The sequence below is a fragment of the Lichenostomus cassidix genome, chromosome 25 (genome assembly GCF_008360975.1).
Source record: "Lichenostomus cassidix isolate B80296 chromosome 25, HeHo_3.0, whole genome shotgun sequence".
Taxonomy (NCBI): domain Eukaryota; kingdom Metazoa; phylum Chordata; class Aves; order Passeriformes; family Meliphagidae; genus Lichenostomus; species Lichenostomus cassidix.
Window position 1 is genome coordinate 4,018,704 of NC_139505.1, and position 15,151 is coordinate 4,033,854.

Consider the following 15,151-nt stretch of genomic DNA (forward strand, 5'->3'; position numbering starts at 1 on the left):
GAGAAAATCAGGGAAGAGGGAAATGTGGGGAAAATTGAAAATCAGGGAAAAGAGAAAGACAAAAACTTGATCTTGCTGAAAAAAACACTAAAATCATCTCAATTTTCCTCCTTTTCTCCCAAACTTTTCATTCCCTTTTCCAACCCTTTTCCTACTCTTTTCCAATCCTTTCCCAATCCTTTTCCAACCCTTTCCTTATCCCTTTTCCAGCCAATTTTCCAGGGAAAATTGAAAATCAGGGAAGAGAAAAACCCAAAAAACTCAATCTCACTTGAAAAAAATCACCAAAATCACCTCCATTTCTTAACTCCTTTTCCTTCTTTTTCCCCCCAAACTTTTCATTCCCTTTTCCAACCTTTTCCAACCCTTTCCTTATCCCTTTTCCAGGCAATCCAGGGATTGGGAAAATTAAAATTTTTCATCCCAACCCTTTTATTTTCCATTTCAACCCTTTTCCAGCCAATCCAGAGGTTGGGAAAAGGGAAAATCAGGGAAGAGGGAAATGTGGGAAAAATTCAAAATCAGGGAAAATCGAAAATCAACAGAAGAGAAAACCACAAAACCTCACTTCAAAAAACCACCAAAATCATCTCCATTTTTTTTCCCTCTTTTCCCCAAACTTTTCATTCCCAATCCCAACCCTTTTGATTTTCCATCCCAACCCTTTTCCAGCCAATCCAGGGATTGGGAAAAGAGAAAATCAGGGAAAATTGAAAATCAAGGAAAAGGGAAAATCAGGGAAAAGAGAAAATCGGGGAAAAGAGAAAATCAGGGAAAATTGAAAATCAGCAGAAGAGAAAACCACAAAAACCTCAACCTCACTTCAAAAAAACCACCAAAACCACCTCATTTTTTCCCCTCTTCTCCCAAATTTTTCCATCCCCAGCCAGTCCAGCTGGCTCCGGAGCGGGAAAATTGAAAATCAGCAGAAAACACAAAACCTCAATCTCACTTAAAAAACCACCAAAATCACCTCCATTTCTTAATTACTTTTCCTCCTTTTTTTCCCAAAACTTTTTATTTTCCATCCCAACCCTTTTGATTTTCCATCCCAACCCTTTTCCAACCAATCCAGGGATTGGGAAAAGAGAAAATCAGGGAAGAGGGAAATGTGGGGAAAATTGAAAATCAGGGAAAAGAGAAAGACAAAAACTTGATCTCGCTGAAAAAAACACTAAAATCACCTCAATTTTCCTCCTTTTTCCCCAAACTTTTCCAACCCTTTTCCAACCCTTTTCCAACCCTTTTCCAACCCTTTCCCAATCCTTTTCCAACCCTTTCCCAATCCTTTCCTTATCCCTTTTCCAGCCAATCCAGGTGGGAAAATTGAAAATCAGGGAAGAGGGAAAACCACAAAAACCTCAACCTCACTTCAAAAAAAACCACCAAAACCACCTCATTTTTTTTCCCTTCTTCTCCCAAATTTTTCCATCCCCAGCCAGTCCGGCTGGCTCCGGAGCGGGAAAATTGAAAATCAGCAGAAAACACAAAACCTCAATTTCACTTAAAAAACCACCAAAATCACTTCAATTTTTGAATTCCTTTCCTCCTTTTTCCCCAAAACTTCTTGTTTTCCATCCCAACCCTTTGGATTTTCCATCCCAACCCTTTGATTTTCCATCCCAACCCTTTTCCAACCAATCCAGGGATTGGGAAAAGGGAAAATCAGGGAAAAGAGAAAATCAGAGAAGAGTGAATTGTGGGGAAAATTGAAAATCAGGGAAAATTGAAAATCGGGGAAAATCGAAAATCAGCAGAAGAGAAAAACACAAAATCTCACTTCAAAAAAAACCACCTCATTATATTTTTTCCCCTCTTTTCCCAATTTTTCCATCCCCAGCCAGTCCGGCTGGCTCCGGAGCAGGAAAATTGAAAATCAGGGGAAGAGAAGAAGACAAAAATTTAATCTCACTTGAAAAACCACCAAAATCACCTCAATTTCTTAATTACTTTTCCTTCTTTTTCCCCCAAACTTTTTATTTTCCATCCCAACTCTTTTCCAATCCTTTTCCAACTTTTTTCTGGCCAGTCTGGGGAGGGAAAATGGAAAATCAGGGATAGAGGGAAAGAGAAAAACCTGATCTCACTTGGAAAAACCACCAAAATCACCTCAATTTTTAACTTCTTTTCCTTCTTTTTTCCCTAAACTTTTTATTTTCCATCCCAACCCTTTTCCAACCTTTTCCAATCCTTTCCCAACCCTTTTCTAATCCTTTTCCAATCCTTTTCCAATCCTTTCCCGATCCTTTCCTTATCCCTTTTCTAGCCAATCCAGGGATTGGGAAAATGGAAAATCAGGGAAAATTGAAAATCAGGGAAGAGGGAAATGCGGGGAAAATTGAAAATCAGCAGAAAACACAAAAACTCCTTTCAAAAAAACCACCAAACCCACCTCATTATATTTTTTCCCCTCTTCTCCCAAATTTTTCCATCCCCAGCCAGTCCGGCTGGCTCCGGAGCGGGAATTCATCAAATCGCTGATTTCCATCGGCAAGCGGCTGGCCACGCTTCCCACCAAGGAGCAGAAAACGCAGAGGTTGATCTCGGAACTGTCGCTGCTCAACCACAAGCTGCCCGCCAGGGCTTGGCTGCCGACGGCGGGATTCGAGCACCACGTGGTCAGGGTGCCTCATTCCCAGGCCGTGGTGCTCAACTCCAAGGATAAGGTAACGGGAATTTTGGGAATGGTGGGAATTGGGGTGGGAATTGTGGTTGGGAATGGTGGGAGAGAGCTGGAGGTGATGATTTCTGGGATTGGGAATGGTGGGAATTGGGGTTGGAATGGTGGGAATTGAGTGCCGCACTCCCAGGCCGTGGTGCTCAACTCCAAGGATAAGGTAACGGGAATTGGGGTGGGATTTGGGGTGGGAATGGTGGGAAATTGTGGGGATTGGGGTTGGAATTGGGGTGGGAATGGTGGGATTGGGGTTGGGAACGATGGGAAAGAGGTGGAGATGATGATTTCTGGGATTGGGAATGGTGGGAATGGGAATGCTGCACTCCCAGGCCGTGGTGCTCAACTCCAAGGATAAGGTAACGGGAATTTTGGGAATGGTGGGAATTGGGATGGGAATTGGGGTTGGGATGGGATTGGGAAGGATTGGGAATGATGGGAATTGAGTGCCGCATTCCCAGGCCATGGTGCTCAACTCCAAGGATAAGGTAACGGGAATTCTGGGATTGGAAATTGGGGTTGGGAATTGGGGTTGGGGTGGGAAGGGATGGAATTGGAATTGGGTGCCTCATTCCCAGGCCGTGGTGCTCAACTCCAAGGATAAGGTAGTTGGGATTTGTGGGAATTGTGGGAATTGGGGTGGGAATTGGGGTTGGGAATGGTGGGAGAGATGTGGAAGTGTTGATTTGCGGGATTGGGATTGACGCTGGAAGTGTTGATTTCCAGGATTGGGAATGATGAGAGAGATGTGGAGATGATGATTTCTGGGATTTGGAATGATGGGAAGGAGCTGGAGGTGTCACTTTCTGGGATTGGGAATGGTTGGGAATGGTGGAAGAGATGTGGAAGTGTTGATTTCCAGGATTGCGATTGACGCTGGAAGTGTTGATTCCAGGATTGGGAATGATGAGAGAGATGTGGAGATGATGATTTCTGGGATTAGGAATGATGGGAAGGAGCTGGAGGTGTTGATTTCTGGGATTGAGAATGGTGGGAGAGAGGTGGAAGTGATGATTTCTGGGACTGGGAATGATGGGAGAGATGTGGAGGTGATGATTTTGGGATTGGGAATGGTGGGATTGGGGTTGGGAATGATGGGAATTGGGGTTGGGAATGATGGGAATTGAGGTTGGGAATGATGGGAGAGAAGTGGAAGTGTTAATTTCTGGGATTGGGATTGATAGGAGAGAGCTGGAAGTGTTGATTCCGGGATTGAGAATAGTGGGAGAGATGTGGAGATGATGATTTCTGGGATTGGGAATGATGGGAGAGATCTGGAGTTGGGGATTTTCAGGACTGATTGCCTCATTCCCAGGCCGTGGTGCTCAACTCCAAGGATAAGGTGGGAATTGGGATGGGATTTGGGGTGGGATGGGATTGGGAAGGGTTGGGAATGGTGGGAATTGAGGTGGGAAGGATTGGGATTGGGATTGGGTGCCTCATTCCCAGGCTGTGGTCCTCAGTTCCAAAGATAAGGTAATGGGAATTGGGACGGGAATTGGGATGGGAATTGGGGTTGGGAATGGTGGGAAAGGTCTGGAAGTGTTGATTTTGGGATTGGGAATGGTGGGAGAGACTTGGAGTTAGGGATTTCCAGAATTGGGTGCCTCATTCCCAGGCCGTCATCCTCAATTCCAAGGACAAGGTAACGGGAATGGTGGGAATTGGAGTTAGAATTCTGGGAATTGGGGTGGGAATTGGGTTGGGAATGGTGGGAGAGGGGTGGAAGTGTTGATTCCAGGATTGGGAATGGTGGGAGAGATGTGAAAATGGAGATTTCTGGGATTGGGAATGATGGGAGAGATGTGGAAGTGTCACTTTCTGGAATTGGGAATGATGGGAAAGACCTGGAAGTGTCACTTTCTGGGATTGGGAATGGTGGGAATTGGGATTGAGATGGGATTGGGTGCCTCATTCCCAGGCTGTTGTCCTCAATTCCAAGGATAAGGTAGTGGGTATGGTGGGATTGGGGTTGAGAATGGTGGGAGAGATGTGGAAGTGGTGATTTCTGGGATTTGGAGTCATGGGAGAGAGCTGGAGGTGACGATTTTTGGGATTTGGAATGGTGGGAATTGGGGTTGGGATGATGGGAATTGGGTGCCTCATTCCCAGGCTGTGGTGCTCAACTCCAAGGATAAGGTAGTTGGGATTTGTGGGAATTGTGGGAATTGGGGTGGGAATTGTGGTTGGGAATGGTGGGAGAGAGGTCGAGGTGTTGATTCCAGGATTATGATTGATGCTGGAAATGTTGATTCCAGGATTGGGAATGGTGAGAGAGAGCTGGAGGTGATGATTTCTGGGATTGGGAATGGTGGGAATTGGGGTTGGAATGATGGGAATTGGGTGCCGCATTCGCAGGCCGTGGTGCTCAACTCCAAGGATAAGGTAGTTGGGAATTTTGGGAATTGGGGTTGGGATGATGGGAATTGGGTGCCTCATTCCCAGGTGGTGTTGCTCAATTCCAAGGATAGGGTAGTTGGGATTTGTGGGAATTGTGGGAATTGGGGTGGGAATTGGGGTTGGGATGGGATTTGGAATTGGGGTTGGTAATGGTGGGATTGGGTGCCGCACTCCCAGGCTGTGGTGCTCAATTCCAAGGATAAGGTAACGGGGAATTTTGGGAATTCGGGTGGGAATTGGGGTTAGGATGGTGGGATTGGGGTTGGGAATTGGGGTTGGGATGGTGGAATTGGGTGCCTCATTCCCAGGCCGTGGTGCTCAACTCCAAGGATAAGGTTACGGGAATTTTGGGATTGGAAATTGGGGTTGGGAATTGGGGTTGGGAATGGTGGGAATTGGGTGCCTCATTCCCAGGCTGTGGTGCTCAACTCCAAGGATGAGGTAGTTGGGATTTGTGGGAATTGTGGGAATTGGGGTGGGAATTGGGGTTGGGAATGGTGGGAGAGAGGTCGAGGTGTTGATTCCAGGATTGCGATTGACGCTGGAAGTGTTGATTCCAAGATTGGGAATGGTGGGAGAGATGTGGACGTGTCGATTTCTGGGATGGGGAATGATGGGAAAGACCTGGAGGTGTTGATTTCTGGGATTGGGAATGGTGGGAGAGAGGTGGAAGTGATGATTTCTGGGACTGGGAATGATGGGAGAGATGTGGAGGTGATGATTTTGGGATTGGGAATGGTGGGAATGGGGTTGGGAATGATGGGAATTGAGGTTGGGAATGATGGGAATTGAGGTTGGGAATGATGGGAGAGAAGTGGAAGTGTTAATTTCTGGGATTGGGATTGATAGGAGAGAGCTGGAAGTGTTGATTCCGGGATTGGGAATAGTGGGAGAGATGTGGAGATGATGATTTCTGGGATTGGGAATGATGGGAGAGATCTGGAGTTGGGGATTTCCAGGACTGATTGCCTCATTCCCAGGCTGTGGTGCTCAATTCCAAGGATAAGGTAACGGGAATTGGGGTGGGAATGGTTGGGATGAGATTGGGAATGGTGGGAATTGGGGTTGGGCATGGTGGGATCTCGGAACTGTCGCTGCTCAACCACAAGCTGCCCGCCAGGGCTTGGCTGCCGACGGCGGGATTCGAGCACCACGTGGTCAGGGTGCCGCATTCCCAGGCCGTGGTGCTCAACTCCAAGGATAAGGTGGGAATTGGGGTGGGAATTGGGGTGGGATGGGATTGGGAAGGGTTGGGAATGGTGGGAATTGAAGTGGGAAGGATTGGGATTGGGTGCCTCATTCCCAGGCCGTGGTGCTCAACTCCAAGGATAAGGTAGTTGGGAATTTTGGGAATTCGGGAGGGAGGAGTGGGAATTGGGGTTGGGATGGGATGGGGTTGGGAATGGTGGGAATTGGGTGCCGCATTCCCAGGCCGTGGTGCTCAACTCCAAGGATAAGGTGGGAATTGGGGTGGGAATTGGGGATGGAATGGTGGGATTGGGGTTGGGAATTGGGGTTGGGAATGGTGGGATTGGGTGCCTCATTCCCAGGCCGTGGTGCTCAATTCCAAGGATAAGGTAACGGGAATTTTGGGATGGGATTAGGGTGGGAATTGGGGTTAGGATGGTGGGATTGGGGTTGGGATGGTGGAATTGGGTGCCGCACTCCCAGGCCGTGGTGCTCAACTCCAAGGATAAGGTAACGGGAATTTTGGGATGGGATTAGGGTGGGAATTGGGGATGGAATGGTGGGATTGGGGTTGGGAATGGTTGGGATGGGATTTGGGTGTCGCATTGCCAGGCTGTCATCCTCAATTCCAAGGATAAGGTAGTTGGGAATTGGGGGAATTGGGATGGGAATTGGGGTTGGGAATGGTGGGAAAGGTCTGGAAGTGTTGATTTTGGGATTGAGAATGGTGGGAGAGACTTGGAGTTAGGGATTTCCAGAATTGGGTGCCTCATTCCCAGGCCGTCATCTTCAATTCCAAGGACAAGGTAACGGGAATGGTGAGAATTGGAGTTAGAATTGTGGGAATTGGGATGGGAATTGGGTTGGGAATGGTGGGAGAGGGGTGGAAGTGTTGATTCCAGGATTGGGAATGGTGGGAGAGATGTGGAAGTGTCACTTTCTGGGATTGGGAATGATGGGAGAGATGTGGAAGTGTCACTTTCTGGGATTGGGAATGATGGGAAAGACCTGGAAGTGTCACTTTCTGGGATTGGGAATGGTGGGAATTGGGGTTGGGACGGGATTGGGTGCCTCATTCCCAGGCTGTGGTGCTCAACTCCAAGGATAAGGTAATGGGAATTGGGGTGGGAAGGGTTGGGATGGGATTAGGATGGGATTGGGAATGGTGGGAGAGAGGTGGAAGTGTCATTTTCTGGGATTGGGAATGGTGGGAATTGGGTGCCTCATTCCCAGGCCGTGGTGCTCAATTCCAAGGATAAGGTAGTTGGGGATTTTGGGAATTCGGGAGGGAGGAGTGGGAATGGGGGTGGGAATTGGGGTTGGGAATGGTGGGAATTGGGGTTGGAGTGGTTGGGATGGGATTGGGAATGGTTGGGAATGGTGGTAGAGAGGTGGAAGTGTTCATTCCAGGACTGGGAGAGAGCTGGAGGTGATGATTTCCAGGACTGGGAATGGTGGGAAAGACCTGGAGGTGCTGATTCCTGGGATTGGAAATGATGGGATTGGGGTTGGAATGGTGGGAATTGGGTGCCTCATTCCTAGGCTGTCGTCCTCAATTCCAAGGATAAGGTGGGAATTGGGATGGGAATTGGGGATGGAGTGGTGGGAATTGGGATGGGAGTTGGGTTGGGAATGGTGGGAGAGACCTGGAAGAGTTAATTTCCAGGATTGGGAATAGTGGGAAAGGTCTGTAAGTGTTGATTTTGGGATTGGGAATGATGGGAGAGATGTGGAAGTGGTGATTTCCAGGATTGGGAATAGTGGGAGAGATGTGGAAGTGGAGATTTCTGGGATTGGGAATGGTGGGATTGGGAACGCTGAATTCCCAGGCAGTGGTGCTCAATTCCAAGGATAAGGTAACGGGAATTGGGATGGGAATTGGGGTGAGAATGATGGGAATTGGGATGGGAATGGTGGGAGAGGTCTGGAAATGTTGATTTTGGGATTGGGAATGATGGGAAAGACCTGGAGGTGATGATTTCTGGGATTGGGAATGGTGGCAGAGAGCCAAATTTCCATCCCAAATCCCATATTCCGATCCCAAATCCCATTCCCACTTTTTCCCCCACAATGCTGGAATGTGACCATTCTGATTCCAAATCCCAAATTTCCATCCCAAATCCCAAATTTCCATCCCAAATCCCAAATTGTGATCCCAAATTTCCATCCCAAATTCTGATCCCAAATCCCAAATTTCCGTCCCAAATCCCATTCCCACTTTTTCCCCCGCAGTGCTGGAATGTGACAATTCCGATCCCAAATCCCAAATTTCAATCCCAGATCTCAAATTTCCATCCCAAATCCCATTTTTTGACCCCAAATCCCATATTTTGACCCCAAATTTCCATCCCAAATCCCCAATTCCGATCCCAAATCCCAGATTTCCATCCCAAATCCCATATTTTGATCCCAAATCCCATTCCTGCTTTTTTTTCCCAGGCTCCCTACAGCGCTGGAATCTGACAATTCCGATCCCAAATCCCAAATTCCCATCCCAAATCCCAAATTTCCATCTCAAATCCCAAATTTCCCCCCCAGGCTCCCTACCTGATCTACGTGGAGGTGCTGGAATGTGACAATTTCGACACGGCGAATGTCCCGGCGCGAATCCCGGAGAACAGGATCCGCAGCACGCGGTCAGCGGAGAACCTTCCGGAATGCGGGATCGGCCCGGAGCAGAGGGCGGGCAGCTTCAGCACCGTCCCCAACTACGACAACGACGACGAGGCCTGGAGCGTCGACGACATCGTGGAGCTCCAGGTGGAGGTGGGAATGGTGGGAATTCGGGGGATTTTGGGGGTTTTTATTCGGGGATTTGTGGGTGTGGAGCTCCAGGTGGAGGTTGGGATGTGGAGGTTGGGATGTGGAGCTCCATGTGGAGGTGGGGAGGTGGGGATGGGGATGGGGATGTGGGGCTCCATGTGGAGGTGGGAATATGGAGCTCCAGGTGGAGGTGGAAATGTGGAGGTGGGAATGAGGAGCTCCATGTGGAGGTTGGGATGTGGAGGTGGGAATCTGGAACTCCATGTGGAGGCTGGCATGTGGAGCTCCATGTGGAGGTGGAAGTGTGGAGGTGGGAATGTGGAGCTCCATGTGGAGGTTGGGAATGTGGAGGTGGGGATGTGGAGCTCCAGGTGGAGGTGGGAACGGTGGGAATTCGGGGGATTTTGGGGTTTTCCATGGATTTATGGGTGTCCTCATGGAGGTGGGAATGGCAGGAATTCTGGGAATTTTGGGGTTTTTTTCTGGGGATTTGTGGGTGTGGAGCTCCAGGTGGAGGTGGGGATGTGGAGCTCCATGTGGAGGTGGAAGTGTGGAGCTCCATGTGGAGATGGCAGTGTGGAGCTCCATGTGGAGGTGGGAATTCTGGGAATTTCGGGGTTTTTTTCCATGGATTTATGGGTGTGGAGCTCCAGGTGAAGGTGGGGATGCTGAGCTCCATGTGGAGGTGGAAATGTGGCGGTGGGGATGTTGAGCTCTATGTGGAGGTTGGGAATTCTGGGAATTTCAGGGGTTTTTTCTGTGGATTTGTGGGTGTGGAGCTCCAGGTGAAGGTGGAGATATGGAGTTGGGGATGTGGAGCTCCATATGGAGGTGGGGATATGGAGCTCCAGGTGGAGGTGGGGATGTGTAGCTCCAGGTGGCGGTGGGAATTCGGGGAATTTCAGTGTTTTTCCATGGATTTATGGGTGTTCTCATGGAGGTGGGAATGGCAGGAATTTGAGGGATTTTGGGGTTTTTTTTGGGGGATTTATGGGTGTGGAGCTCCATGTGGAGGTGGGGATGTGGAGTTGGGGATGTGGAGCTCCATGTGGAGGTTGGGATGTGGAGGTGGGAATGTGGGGCTCCATGTGGAGGCTGGGATGTGGAGCTCCAGGTGGAGGTGGGAATGAGGAGCTCCATGTGGAGGTTGGCATGTGGAGCTCCATGTGGAGGTGGAAATGTGGAGGTGGGAATGTGGAGCTCCATGTGGAGGTTGGGATGTGGAGCTCCAGGTGAAGGTGGGGATGTGGAGGTGACAGTGTGGAGCTCCAGGTGGAGGTGGGAACAGCGGGAATTCTGGGAATTTTGGGGGTTTTTCTTCAGGGATTTCTGGGTGTGGAGCTCCGGGTGGAGGTGTGGATGTAGAGCTCCATGTGGAGGTTGGAATGTGGAGGTTGGGATGTGGAGCTCCATGTGGAGGTGGGGATGTGGAGGTGGAAATGCAGAGCTCCAGGTGGAGATGGTGATGTGGAGCTGGCAGTGTGGAGCTCCGTGTGGAGGTGGGAATGTGGAGCTCCATGTGGAGGTGGGGATGTGGAGCTCCATGTGAAGTTTGGGATGTGGAGGTGGGGATGTTGAGCTCCATGTGGAGGTGGCAATGTGGAGCTCCAGGTGGAGGTGGCAGTGTGGAGTTCCATGTGGAGGTTGGGAATGTCAGGAATTTTGGGGTTTTCCATGGATTTCTGGGTGTGGAATGTCCCAGTGGAGGTGGGAATGTGGAGCTCCACGTGGAGGTTGGGATGTGGAGCTCCACGTGGAAGTTGGGATGTGGAGCTCCATGTGGAGGTGGTGATGTGGAGCTCCATGTGGAGGTGGTGATGTGGAGCTCCAGATGGAGGTGGAAATGTGGAGTTGAGGATGTGGAGCTCCATGTAGAGATTGGGAATTGTGGGAATTTTGGGTTTTCCATGGATTCCTGCTCCCCAATCCCTTTGGGAATCTCATCCCAAACTTCTGATCCCAAAATTCTCCCGGAATTGCCAGCTGCCGGAGATGCACACCAACAGCTGCGACAACATCTCGCAGTTCTCGGTGGATTCCATCACCAGCCAGGAGAGCCGCGAGCCCGTCTTCATCGCCGCCGGAGACATCCGGTGAGAAATCCGGGAAAAATCCCGGGAAATCCCGGAAAATGTGGGAAATTCTGGGAAAAAAATCTGGACAATTTGGGAAAATTCTGGGAAATTCCTGGAAAATTCCAGGAAAAAAAATCCCAGAAAATTCCAGGAAAAAAAAATACCAGAAAATTCCAGGAAAAAAAAAAAATACCAGAAAATCCCAGAAAAATCCCAGAAAATACCTGGAGGAAAAAAATCCCGGAAAATTCTGGAAAAATCGGGAAAATTCCAGGAAATTCTGGAAAATTCTGGAATACTATGGGGAATTCTGGCAAATTCTGGGAAATTTTGGTAAAGTTTGGGAAATTACCGGAAATGCTGGGAAAAAATCAGGAAATTTTTGGAAATTCTGGGAAATCCTGGGAAAATCCCAGAAAAATCTGGAATATTCTGGGAAATTATGGGAAATCCTGGGAAATTCTGGGAAAATCCCAGGAAATGCTGGAGAAATCCCAGGAAATTCTGCGAAATTCTGGGAAATTACCGAAAATCCTGGGAAATTCTGGGAAATCCTGGAAAAATCTGGAATATTCCAGGAAATCATGGGAAATTCTGGAAAAATCCAGGAAAAATCCCAGAAAAATCTCAAAAATTTCAGAAAAATCCCAGAAAAATCAGGAAAATTCTGGGAATTTCTGCTCACAAAAAAACCTCTTGGATTTCCCAATTTCCTCAGGAGGAGATCCCAGAAAATTCCAGGAGATAAAAATCTCAGAAAATTAAAAAAAAACCCAGAAAATTCCAGGAAAAAAAGCCCAGAAAAATTTTAAAAATAAAAAAAAATTCTGGAAAAAAATCAGGAAAATTCTGGGAAATTCTGGAAAATTCCAGAAAATTCTTGGAAATTCTGGAAAATGCCAGATAATTCCAGGAAAAAAAAAATCAGAGAAAATTCCAGGAAACAAATCTCAGAAAACTCAAGAAAAATCCCAGAAAATTCTGGAAAAATCAGAGAAATTCTGGGAAAAAATCAGGAAAATTCCAGGAGATTCCTCAAAAATGCCAGAAAATTAAAATCCCAGAAAATTCTGGAAAAATCACAAAAATTCCGGGAAATTTCCTCAAAAAATTAAAAAAAAATCCCAAAAAACCCCAAAAAATTCAGAAAAATCCCAGAAAAACCAGAAAAATTCCAGGAATTTCTGCTCACCAAAAAACTCCTGGAATTCTGGAATTCCTGCAGGAGGCAATCCCAAAAAATTCCCGGAGAAAATACCAGAAACTACGAAAAAAATCCTAGAAAATTCAAAAAAACCAAAAAAAATTCAGAAAAATCCCAGAAAAATCAGGAAAATTCCGGGAATTTCTGCTCATAAAAAACCTCCTGTAATTCCCTAATTCCCAACTTCTGGAATTCCCTCAGGAGGGGATCCCTGAAAATTCGAGGAGATAAAAATCTCAGAAAATCCCAGAAAATCCCAGAAAATTCTGCAAAAATCAGGAAAATTCCAGAAAATGCCAAAAAATCCAGAAAATTCCACAAAAATCCCAGAAAATTCCAGGAGAAAAAAATCCCAGAAAATCAAAAAAAATCCCAGAAAAATCAGAAAAAATCCCAGAAAAATGAGAAAAAATCCCTGAAAAATCAAAAAAAATCCCAGAAAAATCCCAAAAAAATTTAAAAAAATCCAGAAAAATAAAAAAAAAACCTGAAAATTAAAAAAAAATCACAAAAAAATCGAAAAAAAATCCAGAAAAATCCCAAAAAATTAAAAAAAAATCCAGAAAAATCAAAAAAATCCTGAAAATTTTTTAAACCCAAAAAAATCAAATAAAATCCCAGAAAAATCCCAAAAAATTTTAAAAAATCCAGGAAAAAAAAAAATCCTGGAAAATTAAAAAAATCCAAAAAAATCAAATAAAATCCCAGAAAAATCCCAAAAAATTTAAAAAAAAAAATCCAGAAAAATCCAAAAAAATTCCTGGAAAATTAAAAAATCCAAAAAAATCAAATAAAATCCCAGAAAAATCCAAAAATAAAAAAAATAAAAAAAAAATCCTGGAAAATTTTTTAAAAATCCCAAAAAAATCAAATAAAATCCCAGAAAAATCCCAAAAAATTTTAAAAAAATCCAGAAAAATCCCAGAAAATTCCAGGAATTTCTGCTCACCAAAAACCTCCTGTAATTCCCAAATTCCTGGATTCCCTCAGGAGGAGGCTGTCGGAGCAGCTGGCGCACACTCCCACCGCCTTCCGCAGAGATCCCGAGGATCCCTCGGCTGTGGCGCTCAAGGAGCCTTGGCAGGAGAAAGTCAGGTAGGAATGGGGAATTCCGGGGGTTTTTGGGAATTTTTGGGAATTTTGAGGGATTTTTGGGAATTTTGAGGGGATTTGTGGAGATTTTGGGGGAATTTTGTGGAATTTTGGGGAATTTTTTTGGATTCTGTGGGAATTTTGGGGGAATTTTGGGGGATTTTGTGAGAATTTTTAGGGAATTCTGAGGGGATTTTGAGGGATTTTTGTGGGAATTTTGTGGGAATTTTTGGGAATTTTGTGGGAATTTTGTGGGAATTTTGAGGGAATTTTGTGGGAATTTTGAGGGAATTTTGTGGGGATTTTTGGGAATTTTGTGGGAAATTTGTGGGAATTTTGAGGGCTGTGGCGCTCAAGGAGCCTTGGCAGGAGAAAGTCAGGTAGGGAGGGGAATTCTGGGGGAATTTTGGGAATTTGGAGGGGATTTTGGGGGAATTTTTGGGAATTTTGAGGGGATTTTGAGGGGATTTTTAGGGATTTTGGGGGAATTTTGAGGGGATTACGAGGAAATTCCAAGGAAAACAGTTTGTGAATTCATGGCTTTGTTGCTCCCGGGTTGGGAATTTTGTGGGAATTTTCTGAGGCTTTTGAGGGAATTCTGTGGGAATTTTGAGGGAATTTTATGGGAATTCTGAGGGAATTCCAGGGAATTCCAAAGAAAACAATCCATTCCCAACCAGAAAACCCCCAAATAATCCCATTTTTCCATGTTTTTTCCATGTTTTTTCCAGGAGAATCCGGGAAGCTTCTCCCTATAGCCAGACATCCAAATAATCCCATTTTTCCATGTTTTTCCATGTTTTTTCCATATTTTTCCACTTTTTTTTCCCTCAGGAGAATCTGGGAATCCTCTCCCTACATCCAGACATCCAAATAATCCCATTTTTCCATGGTTTTTCCCATTTTTCCAGGAGGATCCGGGAAGCTTCTCCCTATGGCCAGAGCCCCAAATAATCCCATTTTCCCACGTTTTTTCCCATTTTTCCAGGAGAATCCGGGAATCCTCTCCCTCCATTCACCTCCTTTTGAGAGAATCAATTCCTTTAGGAATTCCTCGATTGGGAAAAACAATCCTGGAAATTCCCAGAGATTTTCCCAACCCCAAATCCCAACCAATCCCATTTTTCCATGGTTTTTTCCCATTTTCCCAGGAGGATCCGGGAAGCTTCTCTCTATAGCCAGAGCCCCAAATAATCCCATTTTCCCACGTTTTTTCCACATTTTTTCCATAGAAGAATGTGGGAATCCTCTCCCTACATCCAGACATCCAAATAATCCCATTTTTCCATGTTTTTTCCCATTTTTTCCAGGAGGATCCGGGAAGCTTCTCCCTATGGCCAAATCCCCCAAATAATCCCATTTTTCCATGTTTTTTTCCAGGAGAATCCATTCCTTTCGGGAATTAACCCAAACCTGGATTGGGAAAAACAATCCTGGAAATTCCCAGAGTTCTTCCCAACCCCAAATCCTCCAAATAATCCCATTTTTCCACGATTTTTCCATGTTTTTCCATGTTTTTTCCATGTTTCTTTTTCCAGCAGAATCGGGAATCCTCTCCCTACAGCCAAATCCCCCAAATAATCCTATTTTTCCCATTTTTCCATGTTTTTTTTCCAGGAGGATCCGGGAAGCTTTTCCCTACGGCCAAATCCCCCAAATAATCCAATTTTTCCACATTTTTTCCATGTTTTTTCCATATTTTTCCACTTCATTTTCCCTCAGGAGAATCTGGGAATCCTCTCCCTACATCCAGAC

At 46.1% G+C, this 15,151-nt stretch overlaps 1 protein-coding gene across 1 annotated transcript in view; it reads left to right on the plus strand.

Moving 5' to 3' along the window:
- The window catches only part of PI4KB (phosphatidylinositol 4-kinase beta), a 45,238-nt gene that overhangs the window by 17,741 nt on the left and 12,346 nt on the right, over positions 1-15,151 (plus strand). The window contains exons 4-6 of the mRNA XM_085082675.1: positions 8,801-9,028; positions 11,009-11,118; positions 13,295-13,399. Coding sequence (XP_084938801.1) covers positions 8,801-9,028; positions 11,009-11,118; positions 13,295-13,399 — 443 coding nt within the window. The remainder of the gene's footprint in view (positions 1-8,800; positions 9,029-11,008; positions 11,119-13,294; positions 13,400-15,151) is intronic.